The sequence below is a fragment of the Struthio camelus genome, chromosome 10, assembly GCF_040807025.1.
Source record: "Struthio camelus isolate bStrCam1 chromosome 10, bStrCam1.hap1, whole genome shotgun sequence".
Lineage (NCBI taxonomy): Eukaryota > Metazoa > Chordata > Aves > Struthioniformes > Struthionidae > Struthio > Struthio camelus.
The window spans coordinates 11,373,085-11,398,447 of NC_090951.1; the positions used below are offsets into that span (position 1 = coordinate 11,373,085).

General features: G+C 43.3%; 1 protein-coding gene across 1 annotated transcript in view; it reads left to right on the plus strand.

Annotated features, from left to right (window-relative positions):
* The window catches only part of WTIP (WT1 interacting protein), a 92,907-nt gene that overhangs the window by 48,939 nt on the left and 18,605 nt on the right, over nucleotides 1–25,363 (plus strand). The window contains exon 3 of the mRNA XM_068955912.1: nucleotides 17,540–17,607. Coding sequence (XP_068812013.1) covers nucleotides 17,540–17,607 — 68 coding nt within the window. The remainder of the gene's footprint in view (nucleotides 1–17,539; nucleotides 17,608–25,363) is intronic.

Below are 25,363 nucleotides of genomic sequence, written 5' to 3' on the forward strand. Positions count from 1 at the left end.
TGGGAGGCAATGTTACTCACATGTGCCAAACAGTCTTCTGCTATGTGGTTTTCCAAGCTCTCTTGTTCCCTCGTGCAGTTTGGGAGAAGTGATTTTGGGGACAGGAAGGTGTAAGGGGGAGGTTGTTGACAAAGTTGTGGCCCCTGAGATAGGGCTCAAACCCTGTGGTAAACTCAGTTGTTCGTGTGGTTGCTGGGGTCATGTGAAAACATTTCCAGGGTCCCCTGTGAGATCTTCTCTGCATTGTGGCATTAGCAGCAGACTCATGAAAACAAGTTTTAATTTCCCTAAATAATTTCCCTTCCTGCTGCCCATTTATCACATGAAGTAAAGATGACACGGAGGCTGCAGAGTTGGGCATCTGAAGGAAGGTTTCCCATCCCACTTGTTTCTGTCCTCACGAGCTCTTTTTGCCTGTACACAAAAAATCTGTATTCCTTCCTCTCCTCTTCAAGGCCCCATATAAGCTCCATCTTACCTGTGTATCTGGTGTTACTGCTTCTTCTTCTGTTATTCAGCTGGCAGATCCCCAGCGCTGCCCTCCCCGCCCCTTCCCTCGCTGCTCCCTTTGCCTGTCTCCTACCACCCCAGCTTTGTGCCTGAAGCCAAGCAGCCTGCCTGTACCTGGCAACGGGCGCTCAGCTGCAGAGCCGCCTTGCTCTCCTCCTCCTGATGCTCACAGGGACTCTTCCTTCTCTGTTTGCCTCCCTAGGTTGTGCTCCTCCCATTCCTACCCCTTCCCCAGTTGACTTTTCTTACCTAAAACTGTCAAGATTTGACTTCTTTTTGCTACGCTCCATGTGAACTTGTAAAGTGTTTGGAATGATAATAATAAAAGTGAATAATGAGCTAGGCAACGAATAGGCAAAGGAGCGGAGGGGAGAAGCTTCTAAAACATTTCCTGTAAGAAGAAATAAAATGGCTAGTTACTGCTGGCTTCTAACCACACAGCGAACTTGGTTGTTGTGGGTGCTCTACGCACATGCAGAATAAAGCTAATAATAGGAGGCCTGCCAGATCTTTCAGTTGTACCTGTGCAGAGTGGAAGGTGCCTGATTTCATATGTATTTAAAAACATATTTTTTTGGATTTTCAGTGCCTAGCAATGATTTTTGGTTACGGATAGCTTTATCCAAATGGTCATCTCTCTATGTATTTTAAAACACAAGTATGGTATGTTCCTAGTAATAAATTGGATATAGTCATGTGACTTCAGTCATTTAATTCAGCAGGCCGCCTAGATATTCTATGCTGTTGCTCTTCCAAGTGAATTCCCTGCAAAATTCTTCCTGGAAATGATGCAAATAATTTATTTGAGAAAGTCCATGGATTACTGACCTTGGGAACCACAGCAGTGTAAATTCAAACCTGTGGAAACAATTTGCTGGATCAGTTTTAATAGCCCAGCAGTCTTCTAGAAGAAGAAAAAAGAAGAAAGTAGCTTAAAGAATACACCACCAACAAGGACTTGTTTTGCTATTTCAATGAGTTACTCAACAAATGAGAATTTATGCACCTGGGGTAATGAGCATAGAAATCATCAACTTAAACTCTTAAGAAAGCACGTAGGTGAGAGCCAGAGCTCATGTTTTCCGAGTCTTGTCTTTCAAAGAGGGAAAGATATTATTTTTTATTACCTTGGTTAAATTCTAGTAACAAATCATCCCTGGCTTTACAACTGTTCTTTTTCAGGCGGTGCTGCATTGGGTGGGCTCAAGCAGAGTGGACAGTGGCTAACATTTCAGAACCTGCAGCGTTCAGATAGCGGTAGTGGTAATTTTCTGTTAAATATAGAGATGGCACAGCTGCTGTACAGTACCAACATATTAAAACCTTGGGCAGGTTTCAGTTCTGTGCATGCCAAGGCGAAAGTCGTTCTGGTGTCAGTGAAATTCGTGTAGCTGAATCTGTGCAGTTTTGAAGATTAACTTCACGGTTATAGCAGCTAATGCATTTGATGTTTGTGGTTTGCTGTGTAGCTGCTTTTTCATACTTGTTGCTTTTCCATCTAGCTCAAAGGTTTGGGCTAGTGAATAGGATATGAGAAAAGAGAAAACCAGGGAAAATCAAAAGAGGGAGTAACTAACTTTGATATAAGCATGGCTGAAAGCAGAGTTTTTCATTCTTAGCCACCACTGGCTGTAGTGGAGAGCTGATGTCTCATGCTGGGTAGAGAAGAAAGGAAGGAAGTGGATTTAGTGGAAAATTGATTGCATCTACTTGGGTTCTTTCCAGCTGAATCCTGAGTTAAGTACATTCATCCTGAACTAATCGTTGGGGAGAATTGGCTGAAATCTCACATACTTCTTAAAAGGAAGGCTAAGCATTAAATGAACAATATCCTTATTGTACCTGAGTGCCAAAAGAAGTAAGTATACTATCAGGAGTCCTAGCTCTTCGTTTTGGAAGTTGCTTGTGCCTTTAGTTCTAATATGACCTTGTCCAGAAAGGTGGAGGAGGCTGATAGGTCAGTCCACCAGAAAATATCAAGGACAGGCCATTTTGGAGGACTACTTTCTTATTACATTTTTAAGTGACTGAGCAAGCCCCAATTCATTTCAGTAAAATTATACTTTTCAGTTGTACTTTAGCTACAGCAAAGCACATGGGAATATTATATAAAACATATCTGAGGTCATAGGTCAGGCTTTGCTTGAAATTATCCAGGGTAAATCTGGAGTAGCATCATTAGCATCAGTATAATTGTTCCAAATTTGCACTAGTGTAAACAGGAGAAGAGTTGTCTCTGTGCTGAGTTTTTTCAAACTTACTGCTAAATAATCTAAAGCCAAAGATCGTGCTTCAAAACTTTCAGAATGTTTTAATGCTTTAGCAACCTGAGAACATTTTAACTTTTTTCTGCTTTGCACTCTTATAAGCTTCTTAGCACTTCTGGTGCTGAGGGAGAATCTTTCCGGTGCTCCAGCTCTCCAGAAGTGCTATGGTGGCTTCTCCAACTTTGACCAGTTCTCACATATTGCACAGTTGATCTGAGTAAATGTAACTGAAATACGTTTATTGTCAATGCATTGAAAAGTTGTATAAGAGGCAAACAAAACTCTTTACCACAGCTATGAAGGGAAACTTCTGCGTTCAAGGCAAAGAAAAAAGTTTCTGCATTCCAGAAACTTCTGCTAAAAATTCTATGCTGTGAAGGTCTTTAGGTCATTTATGAACGAAGCTGTTTATATTGATGCTAGATAGCTCTTCTCCTTGATAGCAGCATATTTTGTGTATGTAGACAAATACAGAAACTTCTGTGTCTGAGATTTAAATAAACTCAGGGGTGAGGTACACTTTACAAAAGCGGTCATAAATTAGCCCCATATCCTTCTGACTGGCAATATCCCCCAGGAAATCATTAGACCTGTTGTTTCTGGAGGTTGAATGTAGACCCCCTTTCCAGATGGTGAACTTGATTATTGCATAAAGAAAAATGTTTAAGCTACCATCCCTAGGCACTGTGAATCTCAACGATCATCGTGTTTTTGCTGCTAAGGTTTATCTTGAGAGTATGAAAATTGAGGGTTGCGAGCTTGATTTCACAAACAGATGGGTGTCATTGGTGTTGGCTGCTGAAAACTTTCTGGATGTGACTCAACTCAAGCGTTGCCGGTGTGCTTAGGTTTGTCAGCAGCACCCTTTGAAGCTGTTCCGCAGTGAGGCGCTGACGCATACGATGCTAGTGGGAGCAAGAAAGTAAGCTGTTCTTGTGCAAATCCATTCTTGTTTTTCTGGACAACTTAGAAGATAGTTTAGGGAAATTGCTCATCTCCCTTGAGGCTCTTTTTCATGTTGTCACAGGATTGGGTTGTGTCCACTCCTTTCGTTCAGCATGCTTTTATATATAAAGCATTAGCAGGGAAAATGCTGCTGCAGCTCGCTCTGGAGGTGATGTTCAGGTGTCTGTCTTGTTTCGCCTTACCAGCTCTTGACCAGATAGATCTCTGATGGTGTACTTGAGAGCCCAGCTGAACTATGATTTTTAGTTGAGGCTGAACTCAAATGAAAAATGGATAATGACTTGGAAGAAAGAACTGGTGGCAATGGTGAGGGATCTGCAGCGCCCTCAGTTAAAAGAGTCGACCTAACTTTTGCTGATTGTCAGGTAGAGGCTCTGGTGGATTCCTGCCCCAACTCTGAATGCTCAGACTGAATGTCTTTTTTTTTTTTTTTCTTTTTCTTTTCTTTTTTCCCTTTAGTGTTACTGGAAGATCGTGGCTTTTTCTTTTGGATTTCCCACAGAAATTATCTGTCATGTGGATTATAGCAGTTCTCTCTTCATGAAGGCTGCTCATTAACTTCAGGTAGTACAGAACTTAGTGGCTTGCTCGTGTCTCCTGTAGGAAGATTGTGTGTGGAGCGCAAACTTTTTGAGTCAGGGACTATTAGTTCCATTTATGTGGAAATCCAGTTCTGCGTCGTACAATGAAGACCTGATCATGGTTTCAAAGAGCTACTAGAAAAAAAATACCAGCTGTACCTGTGGTCTGCATCCTGTTCATTTCCAGGTGTAGTTCGAGACCTTGCCATTTCAGGCTTTGACTTATAAAGCGCTTGTCTTGTCTGGTTGTGATGGCTGTAGAGACTGCCTCATTCTGTAGGAGGCAGCAGCAGCTGAGATCGCTAGAGGTTTAAAACAAACAAAAGGGAACGCTTCATACAATGCATAATTAAATTGTGGAACTCACTGCCATAGGGACATTGTGGAGGCCAAAAGCGTAAATGAGTTCTTAGAGGAATTAGACAAATTAGAGAAGGATTGGTCCAGCAAGGCCATTAAACATAATAGTTCTGATGCAACCCGCAGTACAGGAAGATGTGAAGTGCTGGCTGCTGGAAGCTGAGAGGTTGTTCTTGGGAAAACATCACCCTGTGCAAGCCTTTTCTAATGCTCTTTCCCATTAGGCTTTCACTCTTGGCTGCAGTTGGAGACAGGATACTGAGCTAGATAGATCCTTGCTGTACCATTATGGTTGTTCTTACTGGACCTTAAATAAAAAACACCCGCTACATTTACATGGGTAGTACCTAGCAAGGTTTTTTGGCAAGCTTGCGTCCTGTAGAGTTGGGAATACTTGGACTGGAGTAGACTGCAATTTCATGGTAGATATATTTGGTCATAGACTGGACTGGCGCTCGGACCCTATGGTAGTGTGATATAGGACAAGTACTCTCTTAAGTCCAGGCTTAGAGGCAGCAGCGGGAAAAGTTGAAAACAGGATCTGTGATGGGGCCATGAAAGCTTCCCACAGTGGAGGCTACCTTGAGGAGAGAGCTATATCCTCTTCCTCCCAGCTTGCTGAGTGGTGGGAAGACTTCTGGTGGCTTTTACCCAGTGGTCTGTGTTGCTTTGCCCTTGTCCTTCATTTTTTTTGTATTTATAAACCCAGCCACAGAAAGAAATCCTAACTGACGTACTTGTGGAGCTTTATTCTGTGTTTCCTGTTTGCGTGTTAGCGTGTCTGCTTGTTAGCGTGTCTGCTTGTTAGCCTATAAAGAAATATATTTTAAGATATATATTAATACATATAGGTCCATAAATAGCTGCTAGATCAGTGCAGGCTGTTGCATTTCTGTTTTCTAAATACATGCTTGGCTTACGTTTTATGAAATACTTTTCAACATAAGTTCTTCTGTCGGAGCTGTGTGGAAATAATTTATGCCTTAACCCTGGAATTGATGGGTGGTATGAGATAGAATAAATACATAAGTGGGAGAGAAAGGAAACATCTGCCAAATTTTAACTTTTGCAAATTATATGGAAGCTTGAAAGTATCTGCTAAGTTTATAATATGTTCTGCTTAGGAAAGCTTTGCCTGCGTACCAAAGGTCAGAGATCTCCTTGTCCCTGCAGCATTAAGTAACCTTTTGGTTAAATAACCTGGCTGAAGAGTAGGAGGAGAGAGAAGGGAAGAGAGAATTCCACAGTAGAGTAAACATGGCACGGAGATTATGGATACTTTGCCAAGAAAGGTGGGATTTTCCATCAAGGTAACAGAAGATATTATCCGTCTATCTGCATATTCTGGCTGGAGACTAGCAGTTGAAATCATACAGCTAGGTAGGGGTAGAAATGTGCCCTCCCCACCTCCTCCACCCAGCTCTGATTTTGCAAACTTCTGTGGCTGTGAACGCTCAAGAGTGCAGTCGCTAGAGCAGGACAGCTGTGGCACGTTACCTGCCTCATTGTAAAAATGGAAGGTTTCTTGGCAGCAAAGGCCTGATTTCTGGATAGAAAGGTGTTTTCTTCAACGTGATAGCTAACACAAGAAGCAAAATCTTAGCGAAGATAATGAAGTTTTTCATTTTGACATCATGGCAGGTTAAGGTAAACTACAGAGGAAAGTCTAAAGTTTACCTTGAGCTACAAACATGTCAGAATGATAAACTGCCATGTTTTCATCTGGATTTTACTGCATGTTAGCTAGCACATAGCAAAGATGGACATTTTTTTCTAGTGAAGATAATACCTTGGGGCAGGTCTACAGCTTATATAAATTGTCATGAATTCAGTGATGCTGCGATGATTCACACCAGCTGCAAATTCAGCTTAATGTAATCTTCTGTGATGTGCAGTGTGAGGTGTAGAATACCATTATTTTGATGTGATAGCAGCTTGCACCCTGTTTCCCTGCTGGAAAGGCTGCACAGAGTGGAGAGCAATGCAGAGTCTGATTAGCAGCCCATACGTAGAATTGAATAATTGTGTGATATATGAGTGTAATTTTGTGAATGCCTTAATAAGAGCTGGGCAAACAGTAGTCAAAAAGTAGTCAGTCAGTCAGTCTACCATCTGCCTCTCTAGGACACATTGAGGTAGAGATCGAAAATGAACTCTGATTTTGTAACTGCAATTAATTTGCACAGAAAACTTTTTTTTTTTTGGACATACAAATATGTTTTAGTATAAGAGCTTAAACTCTGGAGGAATTTTAAATTAAATTTTTTAAAATAATTTATTTTAAATTATCACTCCGATTTTTATGCTTTCTGTGCATCAGTATTTTTTTAGAAGGACATCTCCTAATCTATTAAACCTGTTCATTAATATCTTACTATTTCTGTCTACCTGATAATATTTGCTTAGAATTTGTTCACAGACTCTGCATACTCTTTCTTGAAAGAATCTCTGTAAAGGGAGAAAACAATACACATCCTGTACTCCACCTTCATAGGCCTCTAGCATACGATGCCACCTTTTGTTTGCAAGAGTTTAAATTTCAAATAAAATCCCAGCATTCTTTTGAAAAAAAGGAAAGGGCCTCTCCCCTGCTTAGATTGTCAAATCCCAGACTAGGCCGGAATTGAATAGGCCAAGTCAGTGACCTCAGGCAGAAAGAATGTTGGTTATTTACGTAGGGCTTCTGCTATTTTAGCAGCAAACCTTTTCTTCTGAAAGGACAATGTATACTGTTTTGTGTTTATGGCCAAGTAAAAAGCTTGTACGTTTGAGATTTGCATCGCAATAGCCTAGTAACTCCATATACAGCATCCTCAGAAATCGCCTTGCAAGACTCTGTTTTGTCTTAGCCATTGCAGGTCTTTTAAAGGCTTTTACAAATGTGCTCCGAAAAAAATGTCCTGCAGATTCAACTGCTTATATGTTTGCTTTGGGTTTTTTTTCCCCGAGTTTTGCTTTTTTCAAAAACTAAAATTACACGTGCTTCTTTATTAGCTATCAGACCAGCGCTCAAAATATTTTGATGCATCTCAAACCAAGCTGTGCCTGTAACTTGAAACCAGAAAAATGTGTGAACGTGTGCGTGTATGTAATTCACCCACCAAGCATTTTTCCAGAAATAATGAAAGATCTTTACAAGCATTCTGGCCTGTTGGATGAGCCTGCAATTCCGAATGGTTTTTAAAGTGTGCCTTTCTCAATAGATCGCAACCATGAGGAGCTATTGTGCGAGTAAAGCACACATTTAGGATCCAATCCTGCATTCCTTAAAGTCAATGGGAGTCTGAGCGTGAAAGGAATGCAGGATTGGGTCCTGAAACAGGGGAGTAACACTGTGTGCCAGATTGCTTTGAAAAGAAGAATACAGCACATCCACAGTAGCCACTTTTTAGTGTTTCAGATTTCAAGCGGCTGAAGTCTGTGAAAAGTGGCTTCTGCCAACATGCAGTATCATCTATTCAAAGGAATTTGGCATTGGTTTTTTTTTTTTTTCTAGCTTAAAAACCCTGAAAGCCCTAGAAATTCACCCCTCCTTTCACAGAGCCTCAGCAATTGAGCGTTGTGAGGAGGGGACTAGGCAGTGGCAGTGGGGGATGGAAATTTCCCCCTCACCAGTTGTAGGGCATCAGATTGTAGTGCAGTTTTGCTCTCTAGCTGCTGCCCGGTACAAAGGGTTCCTGCGCGGGAGCGGGGGGGGGCTGGCCCCAAGAAGGGCTACACAGACCCTGTCTCTCCTTAGCCATGAAAAGTTGTGCTCACGTTGCTTGGGGGCTTTGTACAAGTTCTCTGTAGGAGGTAGAGGAGAAAATTTTAATTAACAGCTACTCAGGGGCTGAAGCAGCCTCAGTGCTCCCCATTTTCAAATGGGTGGAGTAACAGAAACCCCATGTAAGGACAATCTCTATGCAGATATGCAGTGATAAGCCAGCGGGAGGGATGGGGAACCGCGGGCCCAAACTTCTGTGGGAGTAAAGGAGAAATGATAATAAATAAATTAGTAGTATTGGAAGTTTTTGTTTTCTTTTGGCACTTCTCTGAGCCCTGGGCAGGCAAGTGTTCTCTGCATGGTGAAAGAAAATCCATCTCCTAGATGGAATCCAGCATCAGTTTTATCCTGAGATAACTGGACAGAGAAGGTAACAGAAGTGAGTTCATATTTAATATTTTCCATGATTTATTCCACATTTGTTAAACTTGGTGTTTTTCTTGAAATATCAGCTCCTGGAATTATCTAATGGCTTAAACTTTAGCTTCCATTTTTCAGAAATAGTAATTTTCTGTACTCAAGGTTTGTGGAGAACAGATCACGTTCTGGATATTTCATTTACCTCTAAGTTTTTGAGTTATTTTGGTCCCTGTTTCTCAGCTAAAATGCATGCTTTGTTTTTTAACCCAGCATTTTTGAAATCTGGATGTCTGATATTATTACAAAGCAAAGAGGGAAGCAGTTTGTGCTTTTGAAGAGCGCACAGGTGCTCTTGGGAGATCAGGTGGCACCTTGCACAGCCAGCGAGGCTGCGGTAGCCTGGCCGCCGGTGTTCACAGCTCCCGGCTACGGCTGCAGCCCGGCGGCTGTGTGTGCTGTCGTGACGGGTGCCGCGCGCCCCAGCAGGGACACCTGGGAAGGACCTGCCGCTGCCCGGCTCTGCCGCAGCCCTTGGTGCAGCGTAAGGTGAAATGGGGTGTCTGGGGTGCTCCTGCGCTTGGGAGCTTTGGCAGCTCATGGAGAGCTGTGGGAGCACCGCTGTTGATCAGGGCAGCCCCTGACTTACACTTTTTCAAAGCAAAGTTAACTGGGTTTGGCCCTCTGGCCTGAGTTTTCTACAAGGAATGATGAAAGCTCTGTTCCCGGGTTGACGTTGGGAACATAAGCTCAACTTTTGCCCAGCCCAAGTAACTTTGTGTCCAGTCTGATTACACTGGTACAGAGCTCTGAGGCAGGCAATACACAGGAATTTTCCTTCCCTATTATGGCAATTGCAAAATATTTGAGCAAATGTTGCGTATTAATTCTGCATGTATGTTTACATGTCACTTTAGTTTGAACGCTTTGGGAGACTGTCACTTGAGATACTGTCATGAGACCAGTAATGATGCTGTCGCATCAGTCATTGCAAAGATGGCATCTGAAGCTGTTAACCAGCAATTAGGTCCATGTTTGACATTGTTTAATAAAACAGATATGCACAATTCATCAGTCAGTCAGGCATGAAAAGCCAGGGGCTACTGTGCGCAGAAAGCTGTGTGAGTCATGAACCAAAACTTCCAAAGTGCAGAAAGTCTACTGCATGTCCCACTTAGCCTTAGACTTGAAAATTCATAAAATAAAAAGCAGTGGGGGAAGAAATCCTAACAAAAGAAGCAAAGTGGGCTTTTTTTGCACTTCAGAAACAGTTGTTAAAAAAGGATGTCAGGGTTATATTTGTGCTCTTCTGAAACGAGGGGGGAACTCTTGCAGCTTATGGATGCACTTTTCAAAGTGCTACGCTGGCGTCCTCTACTCCCCTTGAACCACGGACCTGAGGGGAAGCAGAGCTGGGCAGTCGGAGCGCTCGAGGGAGTGCCAGGCGGCAGTGCTGCAGTCAGTAGCTGAAAGGAAGAGGGGTTGCGGCTCTGGGAGAGGGCAGCAACAGAGCAACAGTGGGGACGTCCCGCACGCTCCTGTCTCTCAGCCAGCTCCTCGCTCCTGCCTCTGGGGGTGAGTGGGGGATGGCCGCTCCAGAGAGGTCCCTGCAGAGCCGAGGTCTCTGCTGGCGTGCGCTCAGACCTACCCAGGCATGTCTCCAGCAAACAGGAATGGCAGGTACTTGAATATTATTCTGTGGTGATAACTTTGGCAGTCCCAGCTTTTAATTAGATCTGCTTTAACAAAGGAGCTTTCCTTATCTTTACGAGGGATACCTGTGGCTGAACTCTTCGATTGCTCTTCATATAGGGATGTTTTAGTTACATTTTTCTGAGTAAAATACAGGTCTCTTGTTACACGCAGTTGTAACGTTTGAAATGAAAGGATATTATTAGTCATCTTTTGCTTTGTTCCTACTGTCTAATGCTGAAACTTTCCTGCAGGCACATATATCTAAAATATCACGACAGAGATCACGATGCTTAGGAAGTGCGTTGGTGTATTTTTTGAACGCATTGGTAGTCTCAGAGATGCATCACACGTTATCTAGGAGGTGAGGCTGAGCATGCAGCGTTCCCATTACGTCAGAGGGGAGCTCTTTGTAAGGAGCGTCAGCCCGAGAGACAATGCAGACTTCTCACATGAACTTGCTTACGCTACAGTACTAGTAAATCATGATTATTACCCAACAGTTGCATGTTTTTAATCATCAAAGTACTTAAAATAATATAATAATGCTTGGCACTTTTAAACTTCAAAGCACTCTGCAAACAGTAATTAGGCCTAATAACCATGCTGTGACAGTGAGACATTGCTATCTCTAGTTTTACAAAGGGCCGGGGGGGGACAGTTGAGCGATAACTTTCTGTGTGAGACTGGAGACCTACCACTAAAGGCTGTGACTCGATAAACTCACTTCCCTAGGCAAAAACCCCGTTACTAACAGCAGCAGACTTCCTCTTCTGGAAGGGCTTTGAAGATGCCTTCACTGCCAGTGGAGAAGGAGCAGGACGTTTTCGTTGCTGTTTTGGAGCATCTCCTTGAGACTATAAAAGCTGGTCCAATTCACGTTTTGTTCCATGAGGCCTGGAGCAGCTTTTGAAACAGTCTTGGAAAAAGTTTTACCCCATCTTGGCTTCCTGACTGGTGTGTTTTCGCCACCCAGTGAAGTGTTGTGGAGACTGGAGAGAATAGCTGTGGACAGCCTGTGTCAGCTGTGGGTCGTTCTCCTTTTGCCGGACAAATCTGTGACTTGCTGTCTGATGCCCGGTCCTTTGCTAAAGCCATGCTGTTCTTCTGTTCGTCACTTATGCTTTGCTCTACCTGGGACATAGAAGTTCTGCGGGAAATAATTATTAGGCACATTTTAAATATTGAACAATCTTAAACTAGATAAATTCATTTTATAAAGTAAACAAAAGTTCCAACAAGTCTGTTTTCCTTTGGATGTTTGTCTTCTTGTTTGTGGACATCACTTGTGATTTTTTTCTGTGATAGAGTCATTTCTAGCTTACACTTTATTACATGCAAGAAGGTCTAATTGAAAGGTCATGCTTTTAACTGGACGTTTACAAGGTCTCTGCCATCCACCCAATGTGTCAGAACCCAGTTATCCTTGAGGTCTCTACCCTGTTGATTTTGCTGATGTCAGCCAAGAAGTCTGAAATTAGTAGGTGGGCGTATGTTGTGTCTGTGAGCACATAAGCTTTATTTGCTATAGTAAGCAAGGCTAAAAAGCACTCGGGCAGAAAAAAGGGCTTCCCTATATAAGCTGCAGGCTGAGTAGAGTTTTGCCCTATCTTTGGACCTTATCATGGTCTCCCCACGTGTTCTAGGCCAACTTGCTCTTCTGGTCAGGTATGAAACTGAGGGTCTTCCTTGGTACTGTACGAAACTGGTCTGACAGGGCGGACGTGCCAACGTGGGTATCCAGCTAAAGGCAGAAAAGCAGGAAAGAAGCACTGTGTTTGTGAAACCCTGTATTTGTGAACTCTGTGGTAGGCTGCTCATTATAACTGCTCATTATTATTATAATGAGCTATCTGCAAGTTGTATCAAGTTTTGTCAGGAACTCTGACTTTTGTTTCAATATTGTAAAAGCAAATAGTAACCTGGACTTGGATTTCCTCCGTCATTCAAAGGAAAACCGGGCAGCAGAGTCTTTGTACCAGTATGCAGAATGGTATTACCTTGTCCAGCTGGCCGCTTGGCTCAGTTGGCTAAAGCAGCGTTACTGTTTTTGACTTGTAGTCTCTGCCTGATTGACGAGAATAGGTTATGGCCACACAGAACAGGCTACTGCTACGCAGGTTCCAGTTACTCCAGTACCTCAAGGAAAAGAGCCACAAAAGCGACTGTCCCGTTCATCCAGCCGGGAGGCGGTTACACTAGTTTGTGTGGAGCAGCCCCAGTCTTGGCTCTGCAGCTTCCAAGCGCGAGAGTAGCTCTAGCTCGGTTAACTCGACAAAGCACTGTGCTGGCACTGCGGGGCAGGACAGCCTGGATCTCCTTTTGATTTGTGTCTCCTTGTTGATTGTGATTGTTGGTGCTTTTCTATTTATTGCAGTACTTAAGAGATACCTGGGCGCCCATGGAGTTTGGTGTTTAACTTTGTTAAATGCTGTCATTTAGCAAACTTCTCTGGAGGGCAAGTAGAATATGTGTTTTTGTTTTCATTTCTAAAATTCAGTATAGTGTAGTTCATGCTATTTGTGTGATAACTTGCTGTTTCTTGTTTATGAGATTGTACTATCCCTGAATGAAATTCCTCTAAGGTAAAAGGCCTGTCAATCTTATTAATTATTGCTAATAATAGTAATCATCATGTGAGTAAGCTGCTTGCCTGCTTTATGAGTTTGGGCAAGTCAGTTCCCTAATATGTGGCTTGGTTTTCTCATCTGTAAAATGGGGAAAATGATGTTTTTCCTCAGTTTTGAAAGGTGTTGCTCTTTAAATATAATATAAAACTATGACTTTTTTTTACCATGTCAGCTATATGAAAAGATAGGTCAATTGTCTGTTTCTGCCCGGGTGGCGGGTTTGCAGAAGCGTGTCTCATCAGTAAGCAGGGGCTCACAAGTTGTATAGTGGCTGAGATGGGGGCTTGCAGTTTTACTGCACTAGAGTGAGTTGAGGTTGTTTATGTCCTAGGACGATGGGCTAACCATCAAATGTTTGAAAACAGAAGCATCTTTGAGAGCTAGTCCACAGCATTGTTTTTCTTTATTTGCTTTGGATCATAAGCTTCCCACTCCTTCCTGGTCATGGAAAAATTTGACTTGATTGACTTCTGCTATGGGTGATTTGCTATGAAATAACAGGAGCAGAATTTGGGGCGTTTCCATCAACGTTAGCACTACCAGGCTCTCTGGTAAACAGTGGGGTACAACGCAGGACCTGTGGATCTTCATACACCTTGTGCAGTCCCTCAGGAGATGCTGATGCCTGCCCTGACTTAAGGCGTTTCCTTCTTGCAGAAACCCTTCCAGGGCTACAGTTTGGGATTTGTCCCTAATTATCTCTGCTGCTTCTAACTGTAATGGGTGTGTGGGGAGAGTGATGGCTAGAGATTTACCGTCTGATTCAAACAAGCAGGTTTTCTGCATTGACTGAGCCAGTCCCTGTGAGTAATTTGGAAATGCTGCATCAGCATGTAGAAGTCGAGTTCCTGGCCTGGGTGCGGCCATTTTAGTTCCACCATCTAAAAGCAAATCATATGTCCTTGCTGGGTCTTGCAGAACCAACATATCCTTTAAAAAGCCGTTCTTGGCTCTTTCCTTTCTCCCCTCATTTCCTTTTTTATTATTAGCTCCTTTATTTCCATTTGGGTATAGACGGCATGACACAGCTGGGCAGAGGACTTTTTTTTTTCCCCGAGAGGATTTTCTCCTTGCAGAGTGTCCTCCTCGCCCGCCGCCCCTGCCAGCCTGCCTCCCACACCTTCGCAGAGCCTGCGGATTGGCGCAGGCTTCCTGCTCCAGGCTGCCAGGCTTGCGCTGGGTGCGACTCCCAGCAGGCTGGCACAAGCTCCGTGTGTTTAGAGGCACAGCAAGAAATTACACCACCACCACCACATCATGCAAACCACGCTGAGCAAGCCTGAGTGACTCTTAATGGGAGTTACCTCTGGAAACCAGGCTTTTGTGTTGCCTGGGTTGTGGTCACTGGTGACTTAGGAATAACACCTGCAGCAGAGGACAGTCTGTCAGGCAATGAAGAGCTTTAGTAGGTGATTAGAGATGGATATGTAGCCAGGGCTTTCGTGTTACCACAAGAATAATGGATTTCTGTTTGCATGGTGTGGTTCTGAAAGCACTGGGGAGGGGAGGATCTTATTTGCTGGCCTGACACTGCAGTCAGGGTCGGGGTGGTGCTTGCTGTGGGTGGTGGGCTTAGAGGAGGACGAGTGTCTGGCAGGCCGTGAGGCAGAGGCTCCCCTCTGCTGCGAGCTGCTGCCGCCAGTCTGCGCACACTTGGGGGCACTCAGAGCCAGTCCAGTCCCTGCCGCGGTGTGCGAGGACGGTGGCCGCGGATGCACCCGGGCCTGGATGGCTCTGGGGCAAGCTGACGGGGTGCGAGACTGGCTGGAGGGCGGATGCACGTTTCAGGCCCAGAGGTTTCTGGGTGACCGACCTGCGTGCCCTTCCTGGCGCGAAAAGCAGGTAGGCTCTAGGAGCTGCTGCAAAGGTATAGGTGAGGTGGAGGGGGCTTCCTAAAGCTGGAAGAGGAGCTGTGAAGGAGGGTTGTGAGGGTGATGGCAGTGACAGCCGAGTCACGGTTTTTGAGCCAGAGGGAAGAAATGGCAGTGGGGAGGAATGGTTGTGCCTGGAGAAGGCAGTCAGGGAGGAGGTATCCTTGAAGGCAGCTCTGCAGGCAGGGAGGGGAGAGGCAGGTGGAGAGCTAATGCGGCTGAGCAGGACTCAGTGGGGAGGAAGTACATCTCAGGTATCCAGAGCAAAACAGTTTGCAGAGCTGGGCCTTTGGGAAGAAGCATCAGCCATATTCTTAGGCAAACTTGAAACAGGCACTGCAGCCAAGAGCAGAGGAGCTAACAGGTGCCAGAGCACTCCTGAAAGTGGTGGCAGTTTTTCCGTTGGGCAGGAGGCTGTGTCCTCCCTAGTCCTTTACCGAAGCACTGGTGATGATGCACCATGTCTGCTCTAAGTTCAATTTTGAGCAGATCCTCACAGGGATCAGAGTCTGAAGGTCATTTTGAAGCAGATTTATGGTTCTGTAAAGGACTCTGTTCAAAGAGTTGTGAGCCTAAAGATTTATAAGTCAGTCAGGCAGGGGAATGGCTTGCTCACCATGTTCACAGGGGAAGGATATAAAGAAATTTACTGCTTCCCTGACAAATGCAGTTAGATATTAAGAAAAGAACCCTGTGCTCCTGCTAGCAGTGTAGTTAAGAACTAGGGCAGACTATTAAGGGAGGTCATGGGTCTTTCCCACTGGAGAGTTTTAAGAACAGCTTGGATAAATAATAGGGAAGATCTAGAGTAGTTGCTCCTGTGTCACTTTTGAGAGAGGCCTCATGACCTCCTAAGAGCTGTTCCAGCCCTGTGTCTTGTTTCTGTGACTGACTTACTGGATGGACCAGTTTTACATGAGAGTCTCTGAGAGAAGATTCGTAGTCTCAGTGTATTGCCCAGGATGACAGGATCCTGGTCCCCAATCAGAGCTACCAGGCAGTAAGAAAGACAAACAATAACTGACTCCACCTACCAGTAATATGGAGACAGCAGCCTGTGAGCTCTAAAGCCCAAGAACGTGTACACAAAAGAAGCATTTCCCTCGACCACGACAGTAAAACCACCAGACAACCACATACAGCATGTGATTTCCCAAAAGCATCAGCCCAAATCCCAACTTCTTTGTGCCGCACACTGTTTCCCAGGATCAGATCACAGTGGCAACGTGTAAAAGACACTTTTAAACACTGAAGATTAATCATATTTTCCTCAACGTTGTTTATGGAAACCGTAGAGAGCACTTCTGCCACTCTGCTCTCTGCCAGCTAGCTCTGAGCTCGCCAGCCATGAGATTGAAACTCTCAGCAAGGATAGGCAGTGTTTATGGTGGAGGTTCTCGTCCCTGAGACATTACGGAGAAGTCCAAGTTTATTCTGTAGAGTAAAAGCTTCAACAGTGAATTCGAAGAGGGCTGTCTGATGGCCTGTAAATACAGTCTTTTGCCCTCTTCATGGGTCTGTGTCCCCAACAGTATTGTAGCTGTGCACTGCTAATGGCAGCTTATATGCGGCTCTTAGTAGGCATTGTGTCATCTCCTTACCAAGGCTGCAAATGGATTGATGAGAACACCCAAATGTTTGGAAGCTTTGGTCAGATAGGACCCTGGCACTGGCTGGAAACCAGCTGAATCAGGATGAGTCTGGTTACTATCCTCCCTGGCTGGTTTTACACTGACACAATGTCATTGCCTTCAGTGGAACCACTCTGGTTTACGAGAGAGATGTTTTTGATCAGTCGTATATAAAGAACTGTTGGTTTTGGTAGTTTTCTGAATTCCTTTTTTAACGCTTTCTGTTGAGGTTTTCTGGAATCTTGCATATTTCTTAACTGTAAAGGGAACCATCAGTTTGTGATGATCAGATACATAGTCAATAAGAGCTCAGCTAGTTCCAATAAACCAGCAAATGTTTAAACTTGTAAATGTAATCTCGTTTTCAGTACTGTTCTGTCCTTCCCTCTGTCATGTACACCTTGTGCTGGTTTAGTATCACAGGTTATTAAAAGTCTAGGTGTTGTAGCACTGATTAATGTATTAATGTTTTGAAAGGTGACAGCAACATTCATATGCTGGTATTTCGTGCTTGTTGTCCTTCAGAAACAAATGCACTGGGTACATTCCAAGTGGGTTTATCCCAGGTATGACTTGACCTGCAAAGAAAATTGTTTTGATTTACAAATGAGCCTTTCCCACCAGAGAAATTGTTTTGGGGTTTAGGTTTTAAATTCACCAGGAACTGGAATTATGTGAGTTCCATAACCCATGCCTACAGGTCCCATTCAGTTGATAAGGAATTTGTTAATGTATGATGATGACTACAGCCTAATTCTCACCCAGGTGTCTGGATTGACAGTCCAGTGAGAAAAGAAGCCAGGAACTGGCCGTGTTAATGGGCACAGCAGGGTATACTTTTTATTTTGTGTCCTGAATGCCTAAGCCTGGAAACAGTACAAAATTCTGACAATAAAATATTTTAACAGGGAGAAGACTACGAGGAAAAGCATTCTACAATGTCAACGGCAAAGTGTACTGTGAAGAAGACTTCCTAGTAAGTAAGACTTCAGGCATTTTTTCATTGTTTTTAAACCAAATTGTTCTTTTATGTTGGCTTGTTTGCTTTGAGAGACAGTTTAGTCTTCTGGGGCCTACTTCTGCCTCTGCTGGAATCACAAAGCGTTTTACCATCAACTCCATGAAGACAGGATCAGGCCCTTAGTTTGAAGTGGTGGCTATGAAACCAAGTACATAACTGTCCATAAGCCGTCACAAAGTGTAAATTATGAGAATAAACACTGGAGCTGCTCAAGCTTTGGACTTGAATTGCAGCCACAAAGCCTCGCTTGCCAAGCTAGAGCTCAAAGTCAAACATCTGGGGAATACCAATCATAACGGGGGGAGACGTTTTTGACTGGAGCACGTCATCGCTGTGTACAATGTTGCTTTGTTACAGGCACAGTTTTAATCAGTGCTCTGCTAGGAGTGATGTGGAGCTGTATTGTGATTAGCTAAAAACTGTTAGCCACAGAGGAGCAACTAATTTTCTCTCCACACACCCAGAGCTTTTATAAATGCTGTGCTTTAATAGAGACTGAGTCATGAAAAGAAAAATGAAGCATGTTGCTGAGCTGTGTTGTTCCAAAAATAAAATATTTGTGCAATTAAGGGTGAGGATTGTGTAGTACTGACACAGAGAAAGATGTGATAACTGGCAGACCATTTATAATTAAGATTAAGAGGACAACCTGGCTGGGAATTGCAGTCCAAGAGGAATGATGTATTTTAGCTTATAAGATGAATTAGAGAATCAATATGTTGAATTCACAGCATCTTTATTTATTGAAATAACGTTCATTTAGAAGCTTGGATCTTCAAGAATGACTTTGCATTTCTAATGAGTATATTGCCATCCTTTTTGCAAAGGAATTCCTCAAAGAATATCCCACAACAACAATGTTGTTGGCACTTCAGAATATGAAAATGCATTTCTTATCAATGCAATCCATTAAAATCCTGGAAATTCCTAAAACATAAGCCCTATTCACCTTCAAGTATTGCACCTTTACTCTCAGCCAACTGCAGCTGGAGCCTGTTGAAAAGAGCAAATTGTATCTTTTGCAGAAAAGAGGTTGCTTGTTATCATGAAAATATGTTACTGTGTTACTTGTTCCTTGGAGAGAAAATTATTTTTTCTCCCGTGCTTTTTTCAGCTCTTTCCTGTGCTCCTGCAGAAACACAGGGAGAGGGAGAAAAGGTGGAATATGAGAAGCAAGGGTTCAGGCATTAGAGATTTTTGTTTTAAATTGTGTTAGAATCTACTTTCCCCATGATTAGAACCTTTCATACAGACTTTACTTATTACTTATTTACTTATTTTAGAATGTTCTTGTTGTTGTTATCTTGTAATTTCAGCCTAAACATGACAATTTTAAATGTAAAAATCTGAATTTCATTTTGGATAACATTCAGTTTTCAGAGGGAGGAAAAGTCTTTAGTTCTGAGACCCATTCCATAGCAGGCTTCTTGAGGCAGACACTTGCAGTCATTTTCCCAATAAAATTGAGGTTAGGGACCTGATAGGAATAAAATTCCCTAAAGTTAGGGAACTGTTGGACATTTAAAGCACAGATTTATTTATAAGCCTGAACCTTTTACTGGTGCATCTTAGCAGGTTCCCAGTAGCACAGGGGCATGGGAGAGAAGCAGGTCAAGGGACTGTCTGCTGCATAAGGCAGCAAAATAAATTAAATTCTGACATTGTCCCTAACAGTGTTAAATTAGCTCGTTCTCAGAAAGTGATTCCATCCTCTCTTAGCTTCCCCTCGGCAAATCATAGCAAGCAAGAACGCTAGGAACTGCCTTGCTTCCCTAATGAAATGAAACAACTTTTGTCTATTTTAATTTGGAGTTATGTGGACTGGAAAAGCTCAAAGCCTAGCAGTCACAGGAAAAGGCTCCAAAGTTGCATTTAATAAAGAAGTCACGTCAACAGCTTTTTACTCCCAGGCCTTGCTCCTAACCACTTTGAAATTCCAATCCTGTCTTTAAAACAAAAAAAAAAAAAAAAGAAAAAGAAAAAAAAAAGAAAAAGGTCCAAAGCAGATAGCCAAATGCTTTTTCTGTATAACAGAGGATTTCAATCTCTGCTGTAATTCCAAACCTTAGTGCAGCTTCATATATGGATTTCCAGTTGATAGCACCACAGTAGGATATTAGAGAAGTAAAAGATAGGACACAGACTATCCAGGGGATCTGCTTAGTCCCCCTTCTTGTCACAGAGGGCTTGTTCCTCACCTTTCTTCTCAAGCCCATGGTCCTCTCTAGTTCTAGACATGTCACCTAGCTGTTGGGACACTCGCTTGCAATGAAGCTGGGCAGAAGGGGGAAGTAAAAAACTTTCTCTCTGCATGTGTTAGGCTAACTTTGCACTCTGCCCTCTGACAACTGCCATGCAGGCTTTGCAGGCCAAGAAGAGAGAGCCAGTAGACCTCTAGGAGCTGCTGTACATTATAGCAGTCTCCTGAGTTGTCCCGTAGGCCCGAGTCCATTGGTGCCCCACAAAGACCTGCCTCCTTCCTCCCTGCAAGCCTCTGTCCTGAGCTGGAGTAGCAGCAAGAGTATGCGCTCTTCCCTTCAACACTTCTTGCACCAGGGGACTTGTCTCTTAGCTCCTTGTAGCCTCTTTTTGGCCTCTAAAATGCAGTCAGAGGCAGAGCGGATCAGATTTTGGCCACGTTCTTAGGTAACAACATAGGAGAAGATCATTTTAATTTGGAGGAGGAAATGGAGGCAGTCTGTCTACATTGTAATTGTATTCCTGCTAACAAAATACGGTCTCCCATTGGTGTTCATTCTCTTATTTGGCTTTTCTTGCCTGGGAACTATGAGAAGCGTTAGATGCTCATATATGTACAGGAATCTGGTCATGGCTTCGTGGAGCTACAACCCTGCAGTTTGTGACCAGGCTATTTCATATATGTTACAAACATAACAGGAGTTAGAAGCAGAGCAGCTCCTGAGAATGTCGGCACGAGAGACTGTGCCCGTCGTGCTGTGGTCATTGGTAAAATCCATGTAATAATAAATAGAGAGGTCTGTAAACTTGCACTAGCAACAGCAGAGTGATCTTTGCACTGTTTCCCAGAGACATGTGAGGTGGCGATGTTTCATTGCTCATGGTCCCTCCAAAGTTTGAATGAGTCCCTCATGTGACCTCCCAGTAAGAGGCACACTGATGGGAAGCAGGGGACTAACAAACATGATGCAAATAGGGGGCAGGGGCTGAAGCGGGCTAAAGCCTTCTTGCCACCTGGAGGAGAGCCCGTCCCAATCCCACCATCAACAGGGAGCATGGGGCAGTGGTGGAAGCTGTAATTCTTCCAGAGCTCTTTCTGTCCCTGCTGCTGCCTCTGCATATCCTGTTACTCTGCTGCAGGTGCTTCCTCACTGTCACCCTGCCCCATACTGGGCATGTCTGGCAAGACTAGTCCAGGTGAGACACCGGGAGGAAGCAGCACCCCTGCCTTAGGACTACAGTAAATAGCATGCAAACGAGGACATGCAAAAGAGTTGGACTGGTTCTTGCTGTGAACCAGTCAATGTAGAAACTTTTTAGGAGAGAATGGGGATTATTTATGTATCTCTATTGCAACTTTTAGAAATGTTTCAATTTTTCCCAGAAGTGTCAATATTTTAATTCTCCTGTAATACTGCTGTTCTGTATGTCAGAGCAGCTCCTGTGGAAGCAGTCTCCAGAACTGTAGTTTGTAGTTCATACAAGGTATGTAGTTCTTCAACTCCCGCTCACCCAAGCTCTTTCTCTCCATTAAAGGAGATGCGTTGAATTCACTGCAATATTATCGTTCTTGGAGACGAGACCTTGACAAACAATATTATCTGGTCAATATACGTGTTTGGCATCTCTTGTAAGAGTGGGGCTTGCCCTCCTTGGCTAAACTGTCCCTTTTAAGGTTCAGCACAGAGTTGGTGCCAGCCACTCAAGGGCATCTCCCTCCAAACTCTAGAAGCAGTTGCCTTTCAATGGTGAAATGCTTTATGGATCACATTTTTAAGAGCACTCAGATGTCATTTAAAGCATGATAAGTGCCAAAGAGCTTGGCTACCAAGCTGTTTCAAAAAAATTAGTCTGTAGGTGTGACATGAGGAGCTCCTAGCGTCAAGCATTTAAAATCTGCCTCCCCCCCCCCCCCTTTTTTTTTTTTTAAGTGCTTTTGATTTCTGGACAAAAGGTGTTACAGAAAAGTAGATGTTATCATTCATTATGAGCAATTTCCACTGTGCGGCCATAAAGCTATCCAAAGCACAGATACACCCATCAAAACCTTTGGCAATAGCTGCAAGGTACATTCTTCTAACAAATAGTTTTCCCACATGTTTGCTCTTACTGAGGGCGCAGATTATCTTTCTCTGAATCAGAAGGCTTATTTTTGCTCATTCTTTCTGGGGAAGAAGTGCTAGAAGTTTTAGACCCTCTGATGGAACTGTAGTTGGGAAAGAGATGCCAAATGGAACTGCCATGATCATCCTTGCTAGAATGGTGCCAGTCTTCTTGTGTGTGGAGTTGCAAGTGAATGTATTAGGGCTGGTAAACCCTTACCACATGATAAAGATATAGCATACCTCTCCTTTTTTTCTTTGTTTTTATCAGCCTCCCAATTCCAGCCCTAATCAGCTGTAAATTCTGTCAGTGCTTAAACCCAGATCATCTTGGCTAAATGGAATGAATGAATCAGATTGAAAAAAAAATCACTGATACTTCCACTTCTGCCTAAGCGTGGTGCAGAGATTGTCCAAACTCTGTGATTTCTAGTAGAAGCACTTCAGTATCGAGATTGGATATTATTGAATGGAAACAGTAACAAAAGCCCAACAACTTGGCAATGATTTGCTTTGGTTCTAGGGAAGATAACAGAAGATAGCAGTTACTCTTTTTCATGCCACCTTAAGGTAGCAAGTCCAGCACCTCTTACCTCAGCCCTGTTACGACAGTTGTTTCATGGAACGAAATAAAACAAATGACAGTTTAATCCTTCTCTGAAAGCTCTTAGGACACAGATCGCTAACTAGCCATAACAGGGACACTGTTCCTGGTGAAGTAAGTAAAAAAATAAATGCCTTACTGTATAATAAATAATCCCAGTCAGATGTTCTTGTTCCATTTTGTTGATAAATTGCTGCATAATCACGGGTGAAGGAAAAATAGCTCAATAATTTTAATCTGTCTTTTCTTTTCAATGCTTAAATATCACGTAAAGAAATTTAAAAGAAATTACTGTTTTTCTTGGCAAAAAACACTTTAAAAATGTCACCAAAGCAGCCTCAGTCTTAGATCTATTATCTTTTTTTTTCCTTCTTTTTGATAGGCTTTTTCTTTTTCTCTTGAGGTAATGAACATTATTGAGTGAGGGTCCAGTAGAGGTTAAGAAATAAGAGAATTTCCCTCCAGGGAGGAGATGAGAAGGAAAACGAACCTCATGTGACAGATGTTAGTTACATTGTTTAATGCACTACTGGAAGGCACTCAGATGCTATGGAAATAACCCATTATAGACACCACAAGCTGCAGTGCATAGCATTAAGGTCATCCAAAACTTCCCCTTCTAAGATTATTTCTTTCACTGTCTTATAACTTTGCCAGATTTAATCATTTAGGCTGAACTTCTCCACGCCAGGTTTTTGCCTCTGGCTAACTTTCTTGTCATTTGTTGTTGAAAGTTTCATCTAAAACCGTTCAGTTATTTCAGTGACTAAGATTGGAGGAAGATCTGTCACTTTTCCCATAAATCCTGCAAGGAATATGCTCTAAAAACTTCATTTTGCTCATGCCAACCATAAAGAGAGACTTAACACATTGCAAGTCTCCAAGAGGACTTTGGGTGTGCCCTTTCTGTCCCTTCCCATCCCGGAGCGTGGCCAGCCCCAGCGTGGGTTGCTCAAGCTGCTGTGGCTCCCTGCTCTGGCTTCGGCCCCTCCCTCCCAACTCAACGCAGGGAGAGGCAAGAACTGAGGCTAGGGCAGAAGGGAGGGCAAGGAGCCAGCAGCAGCACCGCCCAACAAACCAAAGCTGTGCTTTGCAAGCCTGCTGGCTGCTTCTTGAATCTTCCTTCTCCCCTCCAACCAGTGCTCGGGATTTTCTGCTCCTTCTTTCCCCTACACCAGCTACCAGGTACTTGCTCAGGTAACCCTCCCCCTTGCTATAGCCATAGCCCCTTTGCTCTATAACTGGCCACTGCAACAGAGAAACTGGCTGCAGAGAACATGCGGGGTCTTATCTTCTATCCAAGGTTGTAAAACTCTCAATGATTTTAAAGACCCGAAAGGGTGAGGGTGCGTAAGACTGGTAGGGCGGACGCAAGCATAAATCTACCCTCAAGCTAGTCTCTCATGGAGGAAAGGAGTAGGATATTAATGAAGGAGTAAGATTAGCTGGATGACTGGCAGTTCATGAGAGCAAGGCTTGTATCTTCATATCCTCTAGCACCAAATAAATACAGTGAGACCCTTACCCTAATTTGCCCCCGCTCCCCCCAAGGCATGGCTGTAATGTAAATATTAATAATAACAAGGCTATTCTCAGTTTGTGCACATGATGTTTTCCAAGCCTGGCAGTGTGGGAAAAGGCCCATCCCTAGGAAGGGATGCTGGGCCCTAGGAAGATAGTTTTTATTTAGTGTAACGGAAGCTAGCGTCAGCTGGAGTCAGAGGTTTGATTTTCCATCTCAGAGAGTATAAATGTTTGTAGATCTCCCCTGGGAGGTGAGCTCTGGGATTGGTGCATTAGTCAGAGAGCCCATCACTGTTACAGGAGACACTCAGAAAAAATAGGCTCCAGTTGAAAAGGTAAATGATTAAAGTTGCAGCCTGTGTCCATTTAGTATCTAATGGTAATCACATAGTAAATACAGTTTTAGATAATTGTGAGAATGTTGTGTTTAGAAGACTTGCTATTAAAATGCATATTCCAGTCATCGAACAGGCAGACATAGGTGTTTCTTGATATGTTTAACAAAACAATGGACTCAAAGGTGGGAAAGGAATTTGCCACAATATTCCTGATACACAGAAGCAGAATGAAGTCTGTGAGCGTTTTGAAGCCTCTGGCCGTTCCAGGTTAGGAAAGGAGGTGCTTTCAAGTTCCAGCGCACTGGTACCACTAATCAAACGTGGACAGATTCAGAGCGCACGCAGTGAAAAGAATGATGAATGCCAGACGTTGCTCTGCTCTCCAATACTATCAACAAAGGCAAACAGATTATAGCGTCTTAACTGTAATCTGTGCAGGAGGGTTCATGTTGTTACTTGTGTGTATGTCTCACTCCAACCCCTCCCTGCTAAAAAAAAAAAAAAAGGAACAGTTTTTCCTTATTTTTTTTCTCAACAGTTTGGAGCACACCAGTGGTCCTGGTTTAATTTTATAAACAGATTTGACAGTGATGAAGGCTAATTTATTGAGATATTCTGAATTAAGTGTTGCCTCAAATCTACAGATGGGCTTAAAATATAAATTTTGGAGTCTTCAGGGATATTCAAATCTTGATTTGGCCTGTATACTTTGGACTTGAATCTTAATCACTGCAAGAAGTGGGTAGAGCAGGCAGTTTGGATTCACCTCTAATTGTAACACAACACGATAGTGCTGTATCCCATATCGAGAAGTTACAAGTCCATTGAAGCTAGTGGCAAAACTCCCATTGACTTCAGGGGTGGGGGTCTGGATTTTCTCCCAGCAATTCATCCCAAGCAAGCTGCAGGTCTGCTAATTGAAGAAATTTGGTGTTTTGAGATAG